The sequence below is a fragment of the Moschus berezovskii genome, chromosome 27 (assembly GCF_049115385.1).
Source record: "Moschus berezovskii isolate FMDL1 chromosome 27, NW_MosBer_1.0, whole genome shotgun sequence".
NCBI lineage: Eukaryota > Metazoa > Chordata > Mammalia > Artiodactyla > Moschidae > Moschus > Moschus berezovskii.
In genome coordinates, this window is record NC_142486.1 from 14,139,723 (window position 1) to 14,156,367 (window position 16,645).

The 16,645-nt window shown below is 37.8% G+C and overlaps 1 protein-coding gene across 5 annotated transcripts in view; it reads right to left on the minus strand.

The window, feature by feature from the left end:
* The window catches only part of TPST1 (tyrosylprotein sulfotransferase 1), a 95,424-nt gene that overhangs the window by 16,040 nt on the left and 62,739 nt on the right, over nucleotides 1–16,645 (minus strand). For all 5 annotated transcript variants that reach the window (XM_055409964.2, XM_055409959.2, XM_055409963.2 and 2 more), the window contains one exon: nucleotides 15,956–16,154. In XM_055409964.2, coding sequence (XP_055265939.1) covers nucleotides 15,956–16,154 — 199 coding nt within the window. The remainder of the gene's footprint in view (nucleotides 1–15,955; nucleotides 16,155–16,645) is intronic.

Consider the following 16,645-nt stretch of genomic DNA (forward strand, 5'->3'; position numbering starts at 1 on the left):
ATAGTTGTGCAACTATAGTATCACATTAAAAAACAAAAATGAATTACTGTGAAATGCAACAACATGAAACTCACAAATGTTAAAGGACAGAAACCAGACACAAAAAAATACTGTCAGTACCCTCCAGCTAAAGACTACCAGGAATACAGCTGTAGTTGGACATGTTGAATTCATTACTCCTTTAAGCAAGGGAACACACACACCATGGAAATGTGGGTTGTCTCAGGAAAAGAGCATCAGAAAGGACTCTCATGATTTTGGTTAGGTGATTTGCGGAAGAGTCCAAGGAAACAGGGTTTTGTTCTGGACTGGGGGCTACCAGCAAGCAGGGATTATTCTCTAAATGGGTATCTTAATAAATCTTATCTAAAAGAAGGGAACACTAGAAGTGAGAATAAAGCTATTTTTGGTTAAGAAGCAAGAGGTGGGTATTTGGTATTTTGTTGTTACTACAAAGTGTTCTTGTCTTTTCTCAGTTCATCGTGGTTAAAGAGGACTCCTGGCTTGTGTTGGTGTTCTGTGAGATCACTGATACCAAGGAGAAAATCATCATATTTTAGTGATGAGCACAAAAAGTCAGTTTCTAATCAACCATGGGCTAGAGGTTGTGTCAGATCAGTTCTTTTGATGTCTGAGACTGCTTTTTTCCTTTCTTCAAAATAAACTGTATGATTTCATTTATATGAAATTTAAAAGCAAGCAAAATTAAATCCATGATGGCAGAATTTAGAAGTTATCCGTGGAAAGAAGGAAAGAGGAGGAAGAAGTAATTTGGAGGGGCAAGCACAGGGCTTCTGAGTACGCCTACTGTCTCCATGGAAACAAGCAGCATCTCCGGGTTGAAAAGTGGTGGAAAAATAGAAAGGAACTGGCAGTAGTCTGCAGTCTTCATTCAGTGATAAAGCACGGTCAACAGGCTGTCACCACAAGATGAGGTCTTTGTATGCTCGCCAGTCTGTCAAATCACTATTTAGGAGAACGTGTCACTCAGTGGTAAAGAATCCACCTGACAGGCAGGAGACGCAACACGAGCTGCATTTTCAATCCCTGGGTCAAGAAGATCCCCTGGAGAAGGAAATGGCAACCTACTTCAGTATTCTTGCCTGGGAAAACCCACAAACAGAGGAGCCTGGCGGGCTACAGACCACGGGGTCACAAAGAGTTGGACATGACTTAGTGATAAAACAGCAGCAGTCATTTGTTTAAATGCAAAATGTATTAAGTGAAAAATACATGAAGAATTCACATGAAGCTCACTGATACTTATTCAGGATTTCAAGTCCCAAAAATGAACATTTGAAAAAAGCAATGTTGAATGTCTATCAGTGTCACTACATTGATTGAACAACAACAGGAAATAATACAGGCACACTTTGGAGATACTGTGAGTTTGGTTCCAGACAACCACAATGAAGCAAATATTGCAACAAAGCTAGTCACACAGATTTTTTTGGTGTCCCAGTGCCTATAAAAGTTATGTTGACACTAGCCAGTGAATCATAATCATTTTGCTGGTAGAGGGTCTTGCCTCAATGCTAATGACTGCTGACCATCAGGGTGGTGGCGGCTGAAGGTTAGGGTGGCTATGGCAATTTTTAAGAATAAGACAACAATGAAGTCTGCTGCACTGACTCTTCCTTTCATGAACGATTTGTCTGTAGCATACAAAACTGTTTGATAGCACTTTACCCACAGAGTAGAACTTCTTTCAAAACTGGAATCAATCCTCTCAAACTCTACTGCTGCTTTATCTACTAAATTTATATAATATTCTAAATCCTTTGTTTTCATTTCAACAATCTTCATAGCATCTTCACCAGTAGTAGATTCTATCTCAAGAAACCACTTTTCTTGCTCATCCAGAAGAAGCACCTCCTCATGAATTAAAGTTTTATCAAGACGTTATAGCAATTCAGTCACATCCTCAGGTTCTATTTCTAATTCTAGTTCTCTTGCTGTTTCCACCACATCTGCAGTTACTTCTTCCACTGAAGTCTTGAACCCCCTCAAGTCATCTATGACAGTTGGAATCAACTTCTTCTTAATTCCTGTTAATGTTGATATTTTGATTTCTTCCCATGAATCACGAATGTTCTTAACAGCATCTAGAATGGTGAATCCTTTCTAGGAGGTTTTTAATTTCCTTTGCTCAGATCCATCAAAGGAATTGCTTTCTATCTAAGATACAGTATTATGAAAGTATCTCTTGAATAAGACTTGAAAGTCAAAATTATTCCTTGACCCATGGGCTTCAGAATGAATGCTGTGTTAGCAGGCATGAAAAAAAAAAAACAATCTCATTGTCCATTCCCATCAGATCTCTTGGGTGACCAAGTACATTGTCAATGAGAAGTAGTATTTGGAAAGGAATATTTTGGGCTTCCCTTGTAGCTCAGCTGGTAAAGAATCCACCTGCAATGTGGGAGACCTGGGTTGTTTGCTTTCTTAACATTTGTGTGTTTACTGGAGGAGCACTTTTAATTTCCTTCAAGAGCTTTCCCTTTGCATTTGCAACTTGGCTAACTGAAGGTGCAAGAAGTCCGGCTTTTGGTCTGTCTCAGCTTTCTACATGCTCTCTTCAACAAGCTTCATCATCTCTAGCTCTGATGTAAGAGGTATATAACTTTTTCTTTCACTTAACACTTAGAGGCCATTGTAGGGTTATAAACTGGCCTAATTTCAATATTGCTATGTCTCAGGAAATAGTGAGGCCCAAAGAGAGGGAGTGAGATAGGAATCACCAATCAGTAGAGCAATCAGAACACGCAAAACATTTGTCAATTAAGTTTACTGTCTTAAATGGGCATGGCTTGAGGTGCCCAAAACAATCACAATAGTAACATCAAATATCACTGATTACAGATCACAAGAAATATAACAATGCATACACAACAGTGCATTACTATTTCTTCCTGGAGGTTCTGCAGGCACAATGCTCAGTATGAATGAAACTATGTAATGAAACTATGTAATGTCACACAGGCTCTGAATAACACTATCAACAACCTTGATTTAATTTCTAATTGATACTTAAAGGACACTACATTCAACACATGCAGAATACACATTCTTATCACATGCACATTGTACATTCCCTGAGATAGAAGAGATGCAGGACTATAAAACAGTTATCAACAAATTTAAAAGGATCAAAATCATGCAGAATCATGCTACATAAAACCATAGCTAAATTAAAGAAGAATTCAGTATCAGTTAACTATCTAAACCCAAACAATCTGGAAATAAACACACTTCTGAATAATTAATGAGCCAAAGAAAAAAATCACAAGAGATATTAGAAAATATTTTAAACTGAATGACAAAGAAGATACAACATATCAAAATTTGTAGAATATATATAATATAAAAAATATATATATAATATATAATATAAAGCAGTTTAGAAGGAAATGTATAGCTTTAAATGTATTTATTAGAAAAATGAAATATTTACAATTGATTCCAGAACTACACCCCTATAAAAATAAATAAATAAAATTGATTCCTAAGGTTCAACCTTAGGAAGCTAGAAAGAAAGAATAAACTTCAAGTAAAGATAAGGAAATAATGAAGATAAGAGAAAAGATGATAGTAATATAAGTTCAAAAAAGTAGAAGACACCAACAAAGAGAATGATAAAAACCAAAAGCTAGTTCTCTATAATATCAAGAAAGCTCAAACACAGTATTACCCAAACCAGGCAGCTTAAACGGAGAAGGCAATGGTAAGCCACTCCAGTACTGTTGCCTAGAAAATCCCATGGATGGAGGAGCCTGGCAGGCTGCAGTCCGTGGGGTCGCTAAGGGTCGGACACGACTGAGCGACTTCACTTTCACACATTGGAGAAGGAAATGGCAACCCACTCCAGTGTTCTTGCCTGGAGAATCCCAGGGACAGGGGAGCCTGGTGGGCTTCCGTCTATGGGGTCACACAGCGTCAGATACGACTGAAGTGACTTAGCAGCAGCAGCAGCAGGAGGCAGCTTAAAAGAACACACATTTATTATCTAAGAGTTTCTCTGGAGTCAGGAGTCCACACACAGCTGAAAGCCCTCTGCTCATAGTCTCACAAAGCCGCTAACAAGATATTGGCCAGGGCTGGAAGAAGCACAAGCTGGAATCAAGATTGCCGGGAGAAATATCAATAACCTCAGATATGCAGATGACACCACCCTTGTGGCAGAAAGTGAAGAGGAACTCAAAAGCCTCTTGATGAAAGTGAAAGAGGAGAGTGAAAAGGTTGGCTTGAAGCTCAACATTCAGAAAACAAAGATCACAGCATCTGGTCCCATCATTTCATGGGAAATAGATGGGGAAACAGTGGAAACAAGTGTCAGACTTTATTTTTTGGGGCTCCAAAATCACTGCGGATGCTGATTGCAGCCATGAAATTAAAAGACACTTACTCCTTGGAAGGAAAGTTATAACCAACCTAGATAGCATATTAAAAAGCAGAGACATTACTTTGCCAACCAAGGTCTGTCCAGTCAAGGCTATGGTTTTTCCCGTGGTCATGTATGGATGTGAGAGTTGGACTGTGAAGAAAGCTGATCGCCAAAGAATTGATGCTTTTGAACTGTGGTGCTGGAGAAGACTCTTGAGAGTCCCTTGGACTGCAAGGAGATCCAACCAGTCCATTCTAAAGGAGATCAATCCTGTGTGTTCATTGGAAGGACTGATGCTGAAGCTGAAACTCCAATACTTTGGCCACCTCATGCAACGAGTTGACTCACTGGAAAAGATTCTGATGCTGGGAGGGATTGGGGGTGGGAGGAGACGGGGACGACAGAGAATGAGGTGGCTGGATGGCATCACCGACTCGATGGACATGAGTTTGAGTGAACTCTGGGAGTTGGTGATGGACAGGGAGGCCTGGCGTGCTGTGATTCATGGGGTTGCAAAGAGTCGGACACGACTTAGTGACTGAACTGAACTGAACAGTCTCATTTAAGGTTCCAGTGAGGAAGATTCTACTTTCGAGCTTACTTGGATTGTTTTAAGAATTCAATTCATTGTGGTTATATAACTGTCAACTTGAGTTGCTATCTGTCAGTGGAGGAACCCTCAGTTCCTAGAGGCTATATGCAGGTCCTTGCCACAAGGAATTCTCCAGCACAGTAGCTGGCTTCTTCAAAGTCAGGCAAGGAGAGAATGGGAGCAAGGGAAGAAAGGGAGCAACTTCAGCAAATCCAGCCCAACAATCTTATATAATGCAATCGTGTTCACATATATCCTGTCACCTTTGTTGTATTCTTACAGGCATACCTCATCTTACTGACCTACACTTTATGGTGCTTTGCAAACACTGCATTTTTTTTTTTAAAACAAATTGAAAGCTTGCAGTAACCTTGCACTAAGCAAGTCTATCAGTACCATTTTTTCTACAGCATCTGTTCATTTCCTGTCTGTGTGTAACATTTTGTTAATTCTTACAGTATTCCCTACTTTTTTCACTATTATTATATTTGTTATGATGATCTATGATCAGTAGGAGACAAGAAAGGTATTAGCTCGTTGATTAATTTTGATTATCAACAGGAAACAGGATTTAAAATACACAGCAAAGGAAGGAAAGACATTTCCTAGAACCCAGGAGATTCTCTGTTACACTTGTTTACAATGAAAGTTAATGGAAAATTACTGCCAAACAACATAGGCATGACCATTATTGGCACACACCCTTTCAGAATGAACGTTTGGGTCACTCCCCCAGGCATAGAATCATCGAACCAACATGGTTAGTGAGGGCAATGGAATATGAAGTAGTTAGAGAAAGAAAGAAATTACAAATGCTGTCCATGACTACATGACAGGTACAGAAATGGGCACTACAATGGTGTTGTGGATTTTCTTCCTTTCTTTGTTATGAATACGTCTGAATAGATTGATTTTCTTCTCGAATAAAGGTGTGCTACTTATGTCTGACTTTATATCTCAGTATTTCGGTTTCAGGATATCAAAGACAGTGTGACTCAGCTGGGGGAGTAAATATCAGCCAGAAACAAAGTGCAATATGAAACATGGTGGCTCCTCTTTTGGGGAGATGTGTTAGTATGCTTTTAGTTTTGTAAGGGATCACTGCATCACATTAGGTAGAAGCATAATGTCATTATCTTTATTTGGAAATTAATATGATTAAGATGGGTATGTACGTATGTCAGGCTGGCAAAAAGAAGAACTATGCTGGACTGTCCATGGTCAACAGGTATCACCACCATTCCTGTCTAGGGTAGAAAACTAAGTCTTATGTAATTCCCTTCCCTGTGTGGTTCAGAGTAAATAGCTACCAGTGAGAAATTTATATGAGATTTATTAAATGGAAATGAAGCAAAAGCCATTATTCTCAAGACATGCAGCGCTCCCACAGACCTCTTCTAAAGCCCCCACTTCATCTTGGTGGCATGCCTCACAGGCCCTCCCTCAGGCTCCCTCACGGAGGTTCCATTTGACAGCTAGATGTGGTCTCCAGGGCTTCTCTGCAAACTCTGGCTTTCCATCCACTGCAGGTTTAAATCATGAATGCCTATTTTCCTGATTTTTCTATGATAGCTTTATCTAGTTCATTCTTAAATAAAATGTCCAGTATATAATTTAAATTTTCCAGACCCTCAGTTCTCCCAGATTTTGGTAAGCCATAATTAACATATTAGACTCCTCACTCCTATAATACTTACAGTAGCTCCCTTTCCTCAACTGAACACAGACTGACACCATCATAAAGTACTGCGGTAGCCACTGGAGCTCACCTCTGTGTAATGGAGCATTTCTCACAAAAGGCAGAATCCCTGTGAACTGGGCTATGACTTCAAATGTTGCCTACAAGAACTTCATATTAGGACACAGTATTTTTGGTCAAAGAAATATTCTTCTTCCTATGTCTAAGGTTTATTTTTGCTAATAACAATCATTTTATTGAACACCTACTAACTCTCAAGTGCTCAAGATACAAAATGTATATGTGGTTCATGCCTCTGAAAAATCCTTAGTATAAAACAAGTAGTAAATAATATAAATGATACTATAACTGCAAGAGCAAAGGTAGGCACGAAGAATAGTAGAAGAATCTGTGGCACATAAGAAGCGTCATGTGAGCTGAGTCTTAAAGGACAAAGTGGTAAAATGAAGAAGAGAAGCAAGCTAATCAAGGCAAGAAGAGCAAGTGCAAAGGTACAGGGTTATAAAAATGTGCCAAGAGAAAGGCAAGTAGTGTGGCGTGACTAGAAGGATAAAAAGAGATGAGGTTGAAAAGGAAGACTGAATGCAGCAGACAAAGAATCTTAATGCTGTTCTAAGGAGTCCCATTATGGTTATGAAACAGAAGGTCTCATTGAAACGATAAGAAAACATCAGATAAACCTTTCTTTAGAGCCATCAAAGAGCAGTGGATGCAAAGAAGCAATGAAGTCTAAATGACTTCCAGAGAAGGATGAGTTCTTCAAAGGTGAGCAAAGAGCCTCTTTGTATCTTGAATCAATTGCCTAATCTGCGTATAGGTAGGCAGAAAAGCAGGCCTACCAGAGGTGAAAGATTTTGCTGATAAGACAAAAAGAAGCTGAACTTTCAGTGGCAGTGTGAACTGGTATGATGAATTCAAATCTAGAAGAGGCCCAGATGTAAAAATAAATCTCTTGGTCTAATAACTATAACCCAAGGGACTTCTGCTGAGTAAGCAGAGGTAGAAAGGAGAGAGATCTCCCAAACTTGTGTGGTCCTTAGATTCCAGGGCCCTGCTGCAGCTGCAATCCGGAGGTGAAACACATTAATATAAGATTCAACCCACTCCCTGCCAGCTGCTATTTTTAAAAAGCCAAAGAAATCAGCCTCTCATCCTCAGAACACAGGAAACTGCGGGTTGGGCTAAAGGTCAAATCTCCATAATTTCATTTAAATCTAGAAGTAAACTGACTAAAACTGCTGCTCAGACCCAGCACAGTCTAACTCACTGAAATTTGAATGGTCAGCCAAATAACCCAGCTGCCGGAGAGAGGAAAGAATATGCCCTATCTGGGAAAAATAAAGGAAAAATATTATCTAGGTTACTTCTTTTATACAAAAGGTCTGGTATGAAACAAACCCTAAAACATGCAAAGAAGTAAATAAGCCTAATTCATAATTAAGAAAAAGAGCCAAAAGAAAGACCCATGTATAAGAACTTTAAAATAATTATAAAAATGTTAAAAGAATTCAGAGGAGAAGATGAACAGAATGAGTGAAGAGATGGAAGATTCCAGCAAAGAAACAGAAATTCTAGTTCTGAAAAATAAATTATCTGAAATGAAGTTGTTGGATGGGATTAATAGCAGGTTGGACACAGAAGAAGAAAGGATCAATGAATTCAAATGTAAATTAATTAAAAGCAAATTAAACCTGAAGCGAGAGATGGCAGAGGATCAGTGAATCTGGTACTTTTTAGTCAAACTGGCAAAAACTGAAGAGAAAAATCTTATAGCAGTCAAAAACAAAAAACAGGGCTTCCCTGGTGGCTCAGCGGTAAAGAATCTGCCTGCAAATGCAAGAGATGTGGATTCAATCCCTGAGCTGGAAACATCCCCTGTAGAAGCAAATGGTGACCCACTCCAGTATTCTTGCCTGGAAAATCCATGGACAGAGGAGCCTGGCAGGCTACAGTCCATACCATCAAAAAGAGTTGGACATGACTTAGCAACTAAACAACAACAAATTCTATCAAGTGAACTATGTGTCAAAGAAGTACAGAACAGATGAACTTTAGTACTCAAAAACAAAAAAGCTATTATATTCATAAGAATTTTAGTTGACTTCCCATAAAAACAATGACAACCAATAAAATAACATATTCTGAGTGCTGAAAGTAAACAAACAAGCAAACAAAACTAAAAAACCTGTCAATCTAGAACTCTACACCAAGCAAAATATTCTCATATAATGAAGGAGAAATAATGACATTTTCAACATGGTTGCATAAAAACAATGAAATGGCTACGCTTACATGAGACAAAGGAGATTTCCAGAGAGAAACATCAGAGATGAAGAGACACACTTCATAATAAGAGCTAATTACTTACGAATATATAAAAAGGTATGTTCCTAATGATCCAGATTCAAGACACATGAAGCAAAATTGATAGAAATAAAACAAATTCACATCTTTCTCCAAACTGATAAAATTAGACTCCCCCAAAAGCAATAAGAATTAGAAGATCTGAGCAACACTGTGAAACAACATGACCCAATCAATATTGATAGAATTCCGCAACAACTGCAGAATACACATCCTCTCAAGTGACATGTGAGAGCATATGCTGGCCATAAAGCATAAAGCATTTCAATATATTTCAAAGGACTGAAACCACACTAGTGTATTCTGTAATTGTAATGGAATTAACTTAGAAACCAACAATAAAAAGTGCCTCAGAAAATTTCCAAAGATTTAGTTGAAAAGTACCATTCTAAGAAGTCTGGGCTTTATCCTATAGTACCAGTGGAGCTATTCAAGGTTTACATAAGGGAATAGTATGTCCAGATACATTCAGATTTGAATTTTTAGAAAAGTAACTGTCACTGAATATTTTTTTAAATGTAGAAGAATGAATACACTCACATACACAAAGGGGAATAAACCACAATTCATGTGAAAAATGAGGAGAAACTGAAATAAGTAAGGTAGCTAAAATAAGAATTGAGTCAAGATAATTTCAAATATATAATCAAGGGGGCTTGGTGATTAATTAATTACATGTCATCTGCAAAGCTAGGTAATCCTAACCAACTGTGATCACTAGACAAACAGAAGTGCTATGAATGGAGACAGGAAAAACACAGAGAAGTTTCTGAAAACACAGGTGTGCATTATAGGCTCTCCTGTTAATGCAAGAACATTGATTCCAACAGCTGTAGCTTCTCTTTTTTTCAGTGTCCTTTTTAAAAAAAAATTATTTATTTTAATTAGAGGATAATTCATTTACAATATTGTGATGGTATTTGCCATGTATCAATACGAACTGGCCGTAGGTATACACATGTCCCTTCCATTCTGAAGCCCCCACCCACTTCCCTCCCTATCCTATCCCTCCAGGATGTCACCGAGCACCAGCTTTGGGTGCCCTTACTGTTTGGTTCAGGAATATAAACCAACTCCCTCTCCCAGCTAACTTAATATTCAAGTTCCTTCTTGTTTGCTCTGTGGGTTCTGTACACTGATACGTGCTTTTCTATCTGACTATTTCTTCTTCTTTAGTACTATCTAATCTGGTTTTCAACTAGATATTCCATTCACACCTGGATTTGCTTTTCAGCGCACTCTTCAGGTTTAGTAACCAGGTCTGTTACTGCTCTGTCTGGGGCTTGATCCATGTGTCCCGAGGACTCTGCTCCCTGGCTCATATGCAAATATAGATAAACACAGGCTAATCTCGCCCCTATTCTAGATCCTTGCTCGGTTTAGTGAACATTCTGTCAGGGAACAATCTGATTGTTCACTCTATCAGGGAACAGGTATGGACAATAAATTCATTTTGGATATGAGTTTGAAGTCCTTGTGAACAACCGAGTGGAGAGATACAGAAAGCAGCTGAAAAAAATGAGCTTGGGGCTCAAGAAAAAGACCCTAGGAGATACAGATTTATGATAATTAGCAAATAGATTGTAATCAAAGTCACACGAGTGAATGAGCTTTTCAAGGAGACTATAAAACAGAAGTTCTTAATCTGATGGGCTTTAGAGGCATCTATGAATCCATTAAAATTACAGAATAAAATTCTCTCTATATATATGCTGTCTTATTTCTCAGACAGGGGCCCATAGTTTTATCAGATCTCAAAGGTCTATAAATCTAAAAAGATTACAAACCCAGGGGCAGGGAGATTGCTAGACTGTAACATGGGGAGGGAGATTGCTGGAATGTAACCTAGAGGGCGCTATTTACTGAAATGTGCTACAATTTGGGGATTAGAGACCTCAGTGATGGGAAAGGACATGGAATATGTTAGCATTTCATTTCCAATTGACCATCTGAGTCAGAGCAGCCATGAAGCACATGATTTTCTATTCAAAATTGAGCAACATGTCTCCAAAATACACTGACTCAGACACCAATACTTCTAGACTATCCAAAGTTGTATGAAAAATACAATTTTTAGGCCTAGAATTTTGGATTCTATATTCCCAGTCAAAACGTGAATTTTTCCCCTACTCCCATCCCATAAATAAAGGGCAAAATCTCCCCAGCCATCTTCTTTCTCTGGAGTCAATCTCATGTCACAGCTGACAAGCGAAGATCAATTTTTAAGCATTACTTTATGAAATTTCACGATCATCAATGCTGGATATATTAGCATCTGAGATTTTATAGAAAAAAGCCTTGAAAATATATAGCTTTGAAAAACTCCACAAAACAAGGATGTCGGCTTATATGCTTTATCACAAAAAGCTCAAAAATGCAACTTGGTTCACACTTTATCTTTTTTCTCCCAAAATTACTTGTTACTTTAGAGATAGACAGGGTTGGGGAGGGAGGTTTTTTCCAGTGTATACTTTGAAACTCTTCAAAAGCCACAAATGTGTATGAAACAAACTCTCTAGTCACAAGAATTCAAACCACAGCATTCTTCCCTACTTAACCACTCAAGCAAGCCAAGAACAGTCTAACCAGCCAACTCACATGTAGGAAAACTATAATGTCTACTGCTTGGGAAACCTCTAAATATCATTTATACATGTACCTTGGTTTATAAAAACCATTTTAGTATGTACAAAAGCAAAAGCTATGAATTACCAATTACCAAGAGATTAAAAAGGACTATGATAATGGATGCTGGACTGTGTACTGTCTTCAGCAGAACATAATTGACAAAACTTTAACACACATAAAACTTTTTTAAACTTAGGAAATAGTTTCATAAAAGAATATATGCATGTAGGTAATAACTGGAAATGTTCCATTATATTAATCAATGAAACCTATTAAAATTAGCAAAAATCTAAAATAAAATCACCTATATTATGCTCGCAGTTCAAAAGATTAAAAAAAATTTATCAACATATATCATGCACCTTAAAATTTTAGATTCTCTGACATAGTTTAATTCCACTCTCATTATTCTAACCTTTAAAAAAAGAACCCACTAAAATGCAGTATGTGCAAAGATGTTCATTGCAGCACAGTTTGCCAAAGAGAAAATTGTAAACAACAAAAGAAAAACAGTGAAATGAATATATAACATATACTAGGGAAACCTCACTCATTCACTCACTTTTCATTCATTCATTCACTTACTACTGTGTTTCAAAAGGATTTAAAGTGGTTCATATAATGATTTATTTATACAACCATGAAAAATTATGTTAAAAAACATGTGCACAGTGAGAAAATGCTCATGAATATTAAGTGGAAAGGGTGGGATACAAGACTTTGTGTGTGCAAAAGAAAGGTCAAAAGTTATGTAATCTTACCTTTGTTTAACATGTACAGAAGAAAGGGAAATTCATCAAAGTACTAACAATGGTATCTGTCTGGATGATAACATTATAGGTGAATTTTTTCCTATCTTTTTAATTTTATAAGTTTTATAAACTGAGCTTATAATTTCATAATAATGCTTAAATGGTCAACACCGAAATCAGATTGATTATATTCTTTGCAGCCAAAGATGGAGAAGCTGTATACAGTTAGCGAAAACAAGACTAGGAGCTGACTGTGGCTCAGATCATGAACTCCTTATTGCCAAATTCAGACTGAAATTGAAGAAAGTAGGGAAAACAACTAGACCATTCAGGTATGACCTAAATCAAATCCCTTATGATTATACAGTGGAAGTGAGAAATAGATTTAAGGGACTAGATCTGATTGATAGAGTGCCTGATGAACTCTGGATGGAGGTTCGTGACACTGTACAGGAGACAGGGACCAAGACCATCCCCATGGAAAAGAAATGCAAAAGAGCGAAATGGCTGTCTGAGAAGGCCTTACAAATAGCTGTGAAAAGAAGAGAGGCGAAAAGCAAAGGAGAAAAGGAAAGATATAAGCATCTGAATGCAGAGTTCCAAAGAATAACAAGGAGAGATAAGAAAGACTTCCTCAGTGATCAATGCAAAGAAAGAGAGGAAAACAACAGAACAGGAAAAACAAGAGACCTCTTCAAGAAAATTAGAGATTCCAAGGGAACATTTCATGCAAAGATGGGCTCGATAAAGGACAGAAATGGTATGGACCTAACAGAAGCAGAAGATATTAAGAAGAGGTGGCAGGAATACACAGAAGAACTGTACAAAAAAGATCTTCACGACCAAGATAGTCACGATAACGTGATCACTGACCTAGAGCCAGACATCTTGGAATGTGAAGTCAAGTGGGCCTTAGAAAGCATCACTACTAACAAAGCTAGTGGAGGTGATGGAATTCCAGTTGAGCTATTTCAAGTCTTGAAAGATGATGCTGTGAAAGTGCTGCACTCAATATGCCAGCACATTTGGAAAACTCAGCAGTGGCCACAGGACTGGAAGAGGTCAGTCTTCATTCCAGTCCCAAAGAAAGGCAATGCCAAAGAATGCTCAAACTACCACGCAATTGCACTCATCTCACACGCTAGTAAAGTCATGCTCAAAATTCTCCAAGCCGGGCTTCAGCAGTATGTAAACCATGAACTCCCAGATGTTCAAGCAGGTTTTAGAAAAGGCAGAGGCACCAGAGATCAAATTGCCAACATCCGCTGGATCATGGAGAAAGCAAGAGAGTTCCAGAAAAACATCTATTTCTGCTTCATTGACTATGCCAAAGCCTTTGACTGTGTCGATCACAATAAACTGTGGAACATTCTGAAAGAGATGGGAATCCCAGACCACCTGACCTGCCTCTTGAGAAACCTGTATGCAGGTCAGGAAGCAACAGTTAGAACTGGACATGGAACAACAGACTGGTTCCAAATAGGAAAAGGTGTACGTCAAAGTTGTCTATTGTCACCCTGCTTATTTAACTTATATGCAGAGTACATCATGAGGAACGCTGGGCTGGAAGAAGCACAAGCTGGAATCAAGATTGCTGGGAGAAATATCAATAACCTCAGATATGCAGATGACACCACCCTTATGGCAGAAAGTGAAGAGGAACTCAAAAGCCTCTTGATGAAAGTGAAAGAGGAGAGTGAAAAGGTTGGCTTGAAGCTCAACATTCAGAAAACAAAGATCATGGCATCTGGTCCCATCACTTCATGGGAAATAGATGGAAAAACAGTGGAAACAGTGTCAGACTTTATTTTTTTGGGCTCCAAAATCACTGCAGATGCTGATTGCAGCCATGAAATTAAAAGACACTTACTGGAAGGAAAGTTATGACCAACCTTGATAGTATATTAAAAAGCAGAGACATTACTTTGCCAACCAAGGTCCGTCTAGTCAAGGCAATGGTTTTTCCCGTGGTCATGTATGGATGTGAGAGTTGAACTGTGAAGAAAGCTGATCGCCGAAGAATCGATGCTTTTGAACTGCGGTGTTGGAGAAGACTCTTGAGAGTCCCTTATACTGCAAGGAGATCCAGCCAGTCCATTCTAAAGGAGATCAATCCTGGGTGTTCATTGGAGGGACTGATGCTAAAGCTGAAACTGCAATACTTTGGCCACCTCATGCGACGAGTTGACTCACTGGAAAAGACTCTGATGCTGGGAAAGGTTGGGGGCGGGAGGAGAAGGGGACGACGGAGAATGAGATGGCTGGATGGCATCACCGACTCTGTGGACATGAGTTTGAGTGAACTCCGGGAGTTGGTGATGGACAGGGAGGCCTGGCGTGCTGTGATTCATGGGGTCGCGGAGAGTCGGACACGACTGAGTGACTGAACTGAACTGAACTTATATGATGGTTTATAAGAAAACAGCTCATTCCAAATAGCTACTAATGACTTGAAAAAAGAAAACGAAAGTAATATCTAAGAGTAAAAAATCCACATGGAAATCAGCCTCATGAAATATAAATTAGTCAATTAAAAGTATCAAAAGAAGGACAGAATAAAGAGATGATATAAGATTGTGGGGAGGGGAGAACACTGCATAAAAAGAATATACCAGAAAAAGGCAAGAAATTTTAATCTTGAAAATCAAATAGCCTATCAGTGACTTATGCTAACATGGTTGTCTTATTTAAACTGTAGTTTCAAAAAAGACTAAATCTAGAGATTGAAAGTAGAATTGTGGTTGCCAGGGGCTGGAGAAAGGGGGAATGTGTAATGAGTATGTAGTTTCAAATTGGAAAGATGAAAAAAGTCTTTGAGATGGATGGTGGTGACAGCCGTACAACAATGCAAATGTACTGAATTGTATACTTATAAATTGTTAAAATGGTAAATTTGTTATTTGAATTTTACCACAATAAAAATAAGGAATACATTAAGATCTGATTTGAAACAGATTATACAGGTAAGGTATATATTCAGATTTTTTGAGTTTTGAGCTTTTCTCAAGATTATAGAGATGTGAGCATAACTTATTAAAAGATATAGTTGTAGTCACACTTTACTAGCAACTTTCTCTCAATCAGAGGGTAGTTTATTGTACCTATTTATAATAATTCTTCTCATGTAGTCAATGCTTAATTTTCAAATACCAAGAAATCATGCCTCATCTAACCAAAGTAAAGCAGCCATTAGATTCAGAGTAAAAAGAAACTAGAAGTGAGGTCACTAACAATTCTGGTGTTTAGACTAGTTTATGATAATCAGCTAATAGAATAAATCTCTCCAACAGTAAGCATCATTCTTAGAAAATGGGAAAAAAGAGATTGAAGAATTGTCCCCACAGTCCCTGGAAAGAGCCATAGTTATCCTTAAAATGCAGTGGAAGATTTCTGACGATGAAGCATTTTACAAACAGGATTTTTCTACTTTAAAATAATTTTCTGATCATAAAAAAAGCAAGAAATGAAACAAAAAGCTTTCCTGGACCCAAATTCAATACTCAGTTTTCTCAATTCACTATGAAGTTCTCACTTACCCTTCTGGTGTTTTCAAGGATTTTGGGATCAGGTTTTCCATAGTTAGGTGGATTGGCATATGGGTCATATCCAAGTTTGGCAAGCATGGGTGCAATCACTGCCATGTCTTGTAAAACATCTGGAGGTATCTTCCCAACCCATTTTGATAGAGCTCCCACATTGACTGGCTTGATGACTTGGTCTGTAGATCTCTCCACTCTGAAAACAATATAATGTGAATAAATATTTAGAATATCAAAAACAGTATTGGAAATTATTTTTGATGACTTTAAAAATTACAAGTCTCTGGATTATAAAGCTATTGAAAAAGAGAACATTTTTCAGGCTTAACATTATTTACTAGACTTTTTTTAATGTTCTCAATTTGACAGCAATTATTGGCAGTCTCAGATTTCTAGAAATAGGAAAAAGGGTCAGCTGAAAACATCTGCACAAAATATATTACTGACACTTTGATTACAACATTCAGAAAAAAATAACATAAGATGCTCAGAAAAACAGCTGATCAACTTACTTGAAATACATAAAAAAACACAGGTAAGTAAGATTGCTTGATGAAAGATGACCAAAGGGACAGAAAGATGTACACATTATGTGAAAAAGTAAATACAGCAAAATGTTAATTGATAGTGGATATAATTCTATCAGTATTTTGTATGTTTGAAGTTTTTCATAATAAAATATTAGGG